Raw genomic sequence first — 10,873 nt, 5'->3', positions numbered from 1 at the left:
TCTGCCTCTGCACCACAGCCGCATCGGTGTTATGTGGTTTTAAGTCCTATAACTGCACTGTCCCTGTTCAAAATCAATTAAAGTCATTCTGTTCTGTGTTCCAGGTCAGTATCTGGTGTGGATGTGGACCCTGATCTGGTGCACATGGAAATGCAAGACACGAGTGGAGGTACAGTGATGTTCCATCTGCTCATTTATCATTTATATATTTATTCATGAGACTGTTAAGTCCTGCTCACACTAGCATGGTGAAACTTTAGACAGCAATGTATTTATTTTAATAGACTTGCTATGAGCACAGAGGCAAAGTAACTTTCTCATGGAGTTCTTTTGTTAACCTTGTCACACAAATTCACATAATTAACCAATTCACCATATTTAAACCAACCATAAGAAACCATTGAGGAAATGCAAGGGATCAGTAGTAGTCACTATGTCACCAAGCTTTAAATACCACCTTCCTTGCGGGAAAAACAAATGAATATGCCTCATCTGGTATGACCTGTTTTGTTACATTCACTGTTTCCAACCAAAATGAAATGTGGAAACGTGTTAAATTAATTTTCTTCCTCATTAAAATATTTTTGGAACAACAAATCATTGAAACCTGCATTGTTTACATCAATGTTTGCTAGCTAGCAGTCTTCTTTCTTGCCTTTGTTGGTGCATTGCTACATTAATTAATTAACAATGACGGCTTGCCAGGTCACACACGTTCTCGTATTACAGATAAACAGTACACTAAACAGTACACTGTAACCCCAAACAGCCAATGTACCAACTGTACTGAAGTAGCTGCCTTTGTCTCCCATGATCTAATCACAACGCACTACAATTCTATGCTGTGTTTTTTTAGTAATCTTCTTTAATGTTAAAGGTCCAGTGTGTAGGATTTAGTGACATCTAGCACTGTAATTACCTTGTTTCATCCTCCTTTTCTAAGCAGTAGGGAGAGCCTAGGGTACCCTATCTAGAGCCAGTGTTGGGTTTGTCCGTTCTGGGCTACTGTAGAAACATGGAGGCTCAGCATGTTGACCCATGGCATTTATAGAAAAAAAACGGCTCATTCAAAGGTACCAAAAACACAGATTCTAATTTTCAGGTGATTAAACACTAATGAAAACATACCTATCAATGTTATATACCATTCCTGCCAGCAGATCCTCCTAAATGTTACACACTAACCCTTTAAATAGTCTAAAGCTAAGTCGAGAAACTCAGGTATGTCACTGACATCTGATTTAGATCAATTCTGGAGACCAGAGCCACTACACGACATGCTGAGGTAGAGAATTCAAATGTCCTCTCCCATGGCAGTACTAGTCCTAGCATAGCCTGAAGTGTAAATGCAGTAATAGAAAAGATGAATGGCTGACCTTGCTGCAGATGGGGTGTGTTTCTGTGTGGGAAGGGGGTCAATGGAGAATTAATGGGTAAGTTAAGGAGGGATGTCAGGGGCCCCTGGGGCAACAACAGCAAGTCTGGATTATCATATCAGCTGAGTGACAGACAGACAGGTTAGTGCTTAACTCCCCACCAAGGGCCAAGAGGGTAATAGAAGTAGTGTGTATTTAAGATTGTGCAGGTTTATCAGTGTGTGGTTGTAAATGGATGTGTGTGTTCTGGACTTCACATACAGTGGGTCTCCCAACCCATAATCCCCCACTCAAATAAACCTGAGCAGGCAAAGTCAGAAAGTAATGACGGATAGTGAAGGGCAAAATGAAGGATATGTTTTCTTTGTATTTGCAGTGCCACACTCTATTTCTCCATAAACCTCCCCTCTAGAAAAATACAAACAGCTCTTAAATCCCTTGAGGAGACACGCAGTCCTTTAACCCACACACAGAAAGATGCTGCCTGCAATGTGAAAGCTGTCAGCCTAAACAAGGCTGCATGTTGTTTGTGGAGGGTGAACGGGAGAGGCTGTCTGTCTGGGCCAGCTGCCCAGGCACGAGAGCTCTTCCTGGGGCTAGGAAGCGCCACATGGTACCCCCTCCTCCTCCTTCTCCCCATTCTCCTCCCTTTTTCTCTCCTTGCTTCTGTGCCCGGATAGATAGATAGTCGAGGGGGGCTGGAGCGATCAGGCATGCCAAACCAATCTGTTCGCCCTGTGCCCCTCTGTCACACGTGGCATCACCAAGGTTAAACGGTGGCATGCTACAAAGAAGGACACAGAGTCTCGGGAGTCTCTGCAGAGGCGAGGAATTGAGGATGGGTTTGCGCTCAGGACCGCCGATTGACAAAAGGGACAGGACTCCAGAGAAATGGGGGTGGTCTATTGATGGATGAGCCATGTGCATAGGGAGGCTGGCAGGGAGTGTGTTTGTGTGTGTGTCATTAAGGGGGATTGATGTGCAGGAGTGCGTGAGTGTACCTTGTTCATGCATCGATACACACAAGCATGCACGCATTCACACACTTCACTGTTGCGAGTGTAGAGACAGACAGGGACATACATGTGTAAACAAACACACACACAGAACACATCTCCAGTACTCCCCATTGAACTGAAATTTAAATGATGGGCCCCATGCAGTCAGTATAATGTGATAAATTGTTCATCCTTGTTAATTTATTAATTAGCTCTTACAGTTTTATATATATATATATATATATATATATTCATATCATCTGAGCTGCACAAGTGCAGGTTTAGTTTAGTATGTGAGTGTGTTTGCAGGTGTGTGAGGACAGCAAGTAGCATGAAGAAGTGTGCCACAAGCTGCAATTGAACACTTAGCCCAATCTAATGGTTTTTTAATGAGTTCTACGCCGTATGCTGCTTCGATTAAATGTCCAGGCTTTTCAATAAATTAGCCAGTCCATTTGTTAGACCAGACACCTTTTGAACAAAGACAAAGCAGAGAGCGAAAAGTACAGAACCAATGAGGAGGATGAACTCAGTAATACGAAGTGGAGTTCATTGTGTCTGTTTATATTCTCTGGTACTCATGTTGTCACAAGGATATATAAAGATGCCAGTAGCAGCAGTGCAGGGCCCCCTTACCAGCCATTTCCCCCCAGGAACTTCATTTAAGAAGATTTAACTATGTTTAGAGAGATTATTGTACAATAGACTACTTTAAGTACCATTAAGGCAATGTTTAAGGGGCCAATCCCAAAAGCTGACAAGATATAGTTTTTTATAGTGTGTTGGGCGTGACAGAAGTACTCTACTAACTTTGCCAAAAGATACAAGAGTAAGCTGGCTGGAGTTAAAGTAAAGCACTTGAGATGTTAGCCTGTTGGACAAATACTAATGTTAGCATAACATTAATGTTAGTTTATCCAGCAAGCTAACATCAAGAATAAAACCGAAAACATTTTGTGTCATTTTAAAAGAACATTCAGTACAAAAATGAGAAGAAATTGGTTGATTTGGCCATCTTTTTAACTTCTTTCCAAACATAATGAGAATTAAATTTACTAACTAACCTGACCTTTCTTAAATATTTCTATTTTGATTTTATATAGCAATAACTGTATCTAACCAAAAGAATAATGTATATTCTTATACACCTGCAAAACCCATGACATACCCATCAACCTCAACTGTGCTTTGTGTTAAGTAGAGAGTAAGTGATAGCATTCCAACATGCTAAGTTAACATAGTGAACATGCTAATATTATATGCTAAACATCAACATATTTGCATTCCCACTGTGAGCATGTTAGCATGCTGATGTTAGCATTTAGCTTCACAGAGCTGCTAGCATGGCTGTAGATTCGTAGTAATCTTCCAGAAGTTTTATTTTCCGACTGTAGCTGAAGGATGATTGACAGAACTGGCAGTGGGAGGGATTGATAAAAGGAAAAGATGTGTTGTTGTGGTACATGTTTTTCTAAATCCCTCAGTCCATCAGCAGACCAAAATATCCCATTTGTATAAATATATCCTTCCTAAAAGATAGGATAAACCCTTTTCATTCCTCACACTCCATTAGCTTCCCTTGCTTTCCAATAAAATGTCAACTTTATGATATCACATAATCTAATAATCAGATTTCCATAAAAAATACTTTCTTACCCAAAAGAGGCTTAATCCCTATGTGGTTTGCAGTTCTGTGTTGTATGACAATTTTCAAACCACAGACACATATGTATGTAGTTAACAGATTCATGTCAAAGTCAATTTGGTTGCTTTTAAGTTGTATCTGTTCATATGTGGTGGCTTCATGGTGAGAGTTAAAGTCGGGGTGAACAAGTTAAGAATTGTAAGTAGTCAACTGAAGGTCATATTGTCATCCTAAAGCAGTAGATGTCTGCTGCAGCGACTCATTTCTGAACAAACAACCTCATGTGTACGGGTTCAGGCTTGGAGTGAATGTGTGTGCATTTTCTCTATTGCGAACTTGTCACCTCTGGGAGGAGAGTAACGGCTGAATTTCAGCAGGCAATGTTGCTGATGCAGCTGCTGGTTGAAATTCAATACTGGGTAAGCTTTGCAACAGGCACTAACCTCTCTGTGTGTCTCTGGGAGGATAATCCCTCCTGGCCATTTGGATGCTAGAACGGCTATATGTCTACAGGGGAGCTGTCATATCTTATAGAGTTCGGAAAATGATGTCTCAATTTTTTGTTCGCCCAGTTTTCTTCCATACTTGATCTCTACCTCTTCCTATTTTCTGTCTCTGTCTGTTGATCTATAGGCTTGTTTTATGGTTAACTGTCTAAAAGTAAATTAAGTTCCTCTCATTCTTGCTTCCTTTCTCTCTCACTGTTCCCATTTAACATAGCTTAAATGGTCGTATGAGGTCATCTACAGTAGTGTCTGGTTTATGTTTCAAAATATGAGCAAATCATTTGTGAGTCCTCATCCTGAAATGTCGTGGATATATTTTGAATATTTAAAGCCCTTACAAGGAACGTTCATTTTGTGTTGATTCTGACAGTCCCTGTGGACAAAAGCGTTAGTGTTTCCACCGCCTCGTTACCAAATCAGACCGGTGGCAGGCATTAAATAAGACTACATAAAAATAGCCAGTCTGTTCGCTAATGGTCTTGTTTGTTTATGACAAACTATATATGACCATATGGTTGATATGACTATAGAGGCACCAGTGTTGAATTGAGACGGTTTCATAACCAGTTAAAACCTCCTGTATTATGTTTAATGTAAAACTGAACATATGTTAACCTGTGCAAATGTATTTTTTACATTTTACCAACAGTAAGCATTGTTTGGCATTTGCTCCCATGTGTCTCTGCAGGTTACCTGTATGTCACCTGTCTCATCCAGAACTGTTCGGACAAAATGGTGACTGCTCAGTTCCTCGGAAAGATCGACCACAACTCGCTGCTGGTGCAGGACGACTACATATTTGTCAAGGTAAACAGCACCGCAACGGAGGAGGTGAAAGGGAGAGTGGTATATTTTTTTATTCTTTCTGTGAAATGGTTTATCTTCCTGTTTTCACATCGTTCATCTCACAAAGATTTTCAGATGTGTAAGTTCCTAAAAGTATCACATAGATTACAAGTATTATTTTTCTAATCAGAGATTTCCTTTGTTGAGTGTAGAGATATCTATGTTCATGCAGCAGCTGTAGGGGTATAACAACAGGTTGGGAGAAGTAGTAAATAATGGCTTTACTTTGTGTAAATGTAAAAGACACAGAGCAGCTACAGGATAGATACATTATATGCAGATCATATCTATTACAGTTGCAAGAAGCCTAAATAAAAATAACAGCATTTCAAAAACTAAAGTTGACAGTAAGTGAATATTCAGCAAGTCGACTACAGAAATAAAATAATAATAGTGATCAATCACATCCACAGCAATGTCAATACTGTAGAAAGCACCAGACAGTCAGTCAGCTCAGCGATCATTGCCCTAAAATATGACACAACAGAAAGAACTGCAGTTTTAACATTAACATTAGCTTAATATGTCAACCATACCTCTGGATGTTAAGGTAAACTGCCTTGTTGTTTGTTTCGATGCTGTATACCTTTTTAACGTTAGAGAGTTCAATTATCGAGTTCAACCAACCAAGACTCATTTCTGGTTATTTTTAAAATTCCACACAATAAAACTATTTCCCAGCAGCCATTTTGACATGAAATTGTCAGGGTAAACACATTGATAGTAATTAAGGTTCCATTCAGGTCAAACAGGTTGCTGCTATTGTGCATGTTGGCTCACTGGAAAGGCTCATCTACACTAAATGGAAGAGAGCTTTAATTAGTATCACTGGTAACAACTGTTTACCGTACTATTTCATGTCAAAATGGCTGCTGGGAAAAAGGTCTATTAATTCATATTTCACACAAACTCAAATATGACCCCTGTCAATTTCTTCACAAGGGGCCGCCACTGAATAATCGATTATAGAAAAGTACAGCTGCTAGCTACACATTTAAAAGTGCAGTATCCTAATTTACACTAACCCAAGCTGGAGGCAAGCAGCACTGTACTGTAAGTCACTATCTTTATGTACCATTAAATCAGGCAAATAAGATGCGAGGCAAGATTTTTTCCGAACATCTTAACTAACAATGCTTTTTAAAAAGAATGGGGCCATAATCATCTATTTCAAAAAGTGGTGGGGACATGTCCTCAGCATTACCCGTGTGCATTCCTATGTCAGATCTCATTCTAAAGTGTAGGGCAAAGTGTAGTAGGCAACAGCGTTACTCAAACTTTTGACACCGCGTACCAAACTTAAAAGATATTATAATCTCCAAGTAGCACCAAGTACCAGCTTTATTCCTAATAAGATGGTTATTTATTGTTATATTGTCTAATTTGGTGGAATAGGGGTACTCCTGGTCCACACTTTGTCTTCCTAATAGTTTGTTTGGAGCCACGATTGCAGTGTTTTTGAACCATTCAAATTCAACCATTTGACCTCCGCTCACTATCTTACCATCACATTTCAGCTAGTAACTAAACATGGATGTGTGTGTGCGTGCTACGTGTATGAACGTGACTACATAATAGGCTGATATTGAAACAAAATATTACAAGAAATTAAATTTCAGCTATAGTTTAGATTTTGTTGTATTTTGATAGTATCCATTGTAGCATGGAACCGTATCTTCCTAACCCTTGCCTGGTCCCTGGTCCCTTACCCTCCTTTCACTTGCTCTCATTTGTTAATTACACTAATGTCTCAGAATGAATATAGTCATTACTACTTTAATATTATGGCGCTGTACCTTTAAGTTTGTCTTTCTGAACCCCCCTGATATTTATAATCATCAGTATTTTTGTGCATATGTTGTATCTGTCAGTGTATCTATTCAGTTGTGGCTGTATTTGCACACACAACTGAGGCGGCTGTCTTTTTTACTGATAAACCCAGCTGCTCAGATAACATACAGTACTGTCGGCTTGAAATGGAAAAGAATTGCTACTCGGGATATTGTGCAGAATTAATCTAGCCTTGTCTATAATTGACTTGCCATGCAGTACAGTACTGTACACTCTGAGGAGGCCGAGAGCTGAACCCATTTGCATGTGATAACAGCAGAATATACATGAGCTGGTATAGTAGAGCAGAATCCCTATAGTGGGATAGAATAGTCGTATCTCGGGGATGCGTGTCTATATGCTCTGCATGTATATGAATGTGTGTAAATGTGTGTGCATGAGTGTTTATCAATGTGTGTGAAAGAATTAAGTCCTCATTAGGCAACAATAGGCTGATCCATTATCCTTCAGGGATTATTCTCCCAGTACTCCCAGTATTACCAACCCACTGATAACAGATGTACGGACAGGGGGTCATTTCTTCTGGTGATGGGTAAGGCAAATGTATTTATTTATTTATATATTTTTTTTAATTTTCAAACTTGTAGTCTTCAACCCCAGACGACACTGACTCAAGTGACAAAACGTGAAGACATTTACCAGACACTACACTGGAAACCGAATTTGATGTGTAAAAATTTATGGAGTTCTCCTTAAACCCATTAAAGTCCACAATGGGATTTTATCATTTCCTTTGCAGCACTATAATTACTAGCTGAGCTTAGCACAAATCTGTTAAAATGTTTTAGATCGGTAAAAGTATGAGGCTGCATCATAGGTTTTTCTCAACATTATTTTTTTCAGCTGTAGGGGTTGCTTTTTCATTTTCCCACATACTCTGAATTGTTACAATATAAATTCATTAAGAAAATTAATAATCTGTTGCTTTTTCTTGGTCCAGTATTTCCTTAGAGATGACCTTAGAGGCATTTTATAATGTATTCCTATGGGATAAAGTGAGTATAAATGTAGTATGTTTATAGAAATGGTTGAATCTCAAAAACTATGAGGAGTAATATCAAATGAATGGTACCATCAGAACAACTTCAATTTAAGTAATATGTGTAAATATGATATAATATGATATTTAAAATGTCATATGAATGTTATATATTTTATGGATTTTTTTGCGTCAGTCTATAACTTACTTTCTGTTACTTTTGGATTACCTCAACGCCAAATATGCAAATAAAGACAGGACATTTTAGTAAGAAGTATTAATATAAGATGTAACCTTAAAAAAGAAAACGGAAACCAACATTTTAGGCATCAAAAATGTCCTCTGCTCAGCGTACTGATAAAAACTGATAATGCTAATAATCCCCATTTTTACTAAATGTAATTGTAATCTGATTAGGCATTTTTTCTGTTACCTTTTTTATCCGGATTACGTAACTCAGTTACATGTAAATGGTAAATGGACCTGTACTTGTATAGCGCCTGTCTAGTCATCCGACCACTCAAAGCGCTTTTACACTACGTGCCACATTCACCCTTTCACACAGTCACAGCAAAGTCCATCGTATGAATGCATCAAACAGAATGTCAGGATGGCAAAGTCCATCAAACAGAAACTAACACATTCACACACATTCACACCCCGAGGCACAGCTTGGGAGCAATTCGGGGTTCAGTATCTTGCTCAAGGATACTTCAGTGGACAACCCAGTTACTCTGAGCCACAGCCGCCCTGAGTGTAACTCTGTTACTCCCCAAGCCCGGCCATGATAAATATGTCATGTCTGGACAATTTTCACCTCTAATAGAAACAATTCCGTGAGGATTTTCCTCAAAGCTCCAAAGTGTAACATTTGAGTTCACCTTGTTGAACCCCCATGTTTCTACAGTAGCCCAGAATGGACAAACCAAAAAGCTGTCTCTAGATAAGGCCGTCATTGTTTTTTGCCACCTTAGTTTCTCCTTTGCACTTAGAAGGGGACTGTGAAGCAAATAAGTTGCAGTCTGCAACTACACCAACTGAATGATACACACTGATCCTTTAATATTCTACATATAGTCGTTATTTATGGGTTGATTGGTTAATGAACACTTTTAAGTTAGTGTATTCCTGAACAGAGAATGCATACACATATATTTACCCGCACTTGCCAGGTCTTTATTTTAAGGGTGCTTATCACGTGTTAAAGCAGTATAGAAATATGCAGAGTCAGAGGTAAGAATGCAGTTTTAGCATTTTAGCACACACACACACACACACTTCATCTCCTCCCACTTCGCTAGCCGTTCTTTAGAAAGTGATTCCTTTTGAAAACACAGTCGATAGTGCTCCCTTCAGGGGCTCTTGCTTTTAAAAATGTCTTTCATTGTTTCATCACTTTTTCATCACTGTTCAGCATAAAAAAAGCCGTGCCGGGCTGCTCCTTTCAATCACAGACGATGGTTGTAATCACAGCTCAATCTGAGCACCAACGATAGAGGCTCAGATATCCGAGAGCCAGAGAGAGAAAAAAAAAAAGCTCTTCCCACAAAGCCCAAAATAGAAACGCTGAATACAAAGTTCTCCATCAGATTTTGAAAGTATGCAGCTCTAAAGGTTTAAACGCTGCTCACCTTACAAAAAGCCAAACGATGACAGGGACTGAGTTTCAGAAACTGGTATGTGGGCGCCTGAGCCCATCACTTGGGATATGACACATTCAAGTCCTGTTTAAGTCACTGTCAGTCACCAGCGCTGTCTCTCTCACCGAGCCTCCTTTGCTAAAACATCAGCTTCAGCTGTTTGGGTATTCTGGTTCAGTGCCTTGTGAGCTTTCTGATCCGCTCTCTCAGCAGGGGGGCAACATGATTCAGCCTTTTAGCCATAAGTCCTAGTTTGTGAGGTGGATGCCAAGGTCTGTGCAGCAGGGGGAGGTTGTTTTTTTTTCTTTTGCATTTACCTTTCAGCACGGTGTTAGTCAGCAACAGCAGATGGCGAACTCTGCACCTTAACTCAGGGACTACACAATGGTGGATGATGACTACCTCATGTTGTTAGAAGAAGTCTTTTGTTTTATTTTGTCTTCTGGAAAAAAATATTTAAATGTCCTTCTCTAAATTGCATTTTCCAGAATAAAAGCTCTACAGGCACTACCTCTACAGTCAATTTTGTCTGACCTTAAAGTTTCAAACTGGTGTTGTGTTTCATTTAAACTGACATAAACAAGGTTATAAAAACTCTTAATAAATGTGGTTAATAGAGCTTGAGATAGAGCTCCTGCTTTGTTCTTCAGTCTGACCTCTATTTTATTCTCAATGCATCAGTTCTTATCTCCTCTCCTCTTCCCTTGTCTCTCCTTTCTTTTTAGCTCTTCTACAATGAATCCACACTTTCTGAGGTGTAATTGTGTGTGTTTGAAAGATTAAGAGCAAAATAATCTATAAGAAGTAAAGATAAGACACAAACTCACACTTGAATAAAATTTTTTTTTTTATTTTTTGTTCATTTCCCAGGTCACCACAGGGAATCGCACCAAGCACTACGTGTCCTATCGGCGCAACGAGTTTGTCCAGATGAGGTTTCCCAAGTACGCCTTGCCAAAGGTAAAGCACAACTTCAGACTAAACTTCGGATGTTTGCCAATATACTGTCTTCACACAGACACACACACACAC

General features: G+C 39.3%; 1 protein-coding gene across 1 annotated transcript in view; it reads left to right on the top strand.

Annotated features, from left to right (window-relative positions):
- Nucleotides 1-10,873, top strand: part of sorcs2 (sortilin-related VPS10 domain containing receptor 2) — a gene marked incomplete in the record, with an annotated part of 290,079 nt that overhangs the window by 235,174 nt on the left and 44,032 nt on the right. Inside the window, 3 exon segments of the mRNA XM_035675658.1 lie at nucleotides 105-169; nucleotides 5,214-5,332; nucleotides 10,712-10,801. Coding sequence (XP_035531551.1) covers nucleotides 105-169; nucleotides 5,214-5,332; nucleotides 10,712-10,801 — 274 coding nt within the window.

This window comes from Morone saxatilis, unplaced genomic scaffold, assembly GCF_004916995.1.
Source record: "Morone saxatilis isolate NCDOM2014 unplaced genomic scaffold, NCSU_SB_2.0 Contig4, whole genome shotgun sequence".
Lineage (NCBI taxonomy): Eukaryota > Metazoa > Chordata > Actinopteri > Moronidae > Morone > Morone saxatilis.
This window is presented reverse-complemented; position numbering and strand designations above follow the sequence as displayed.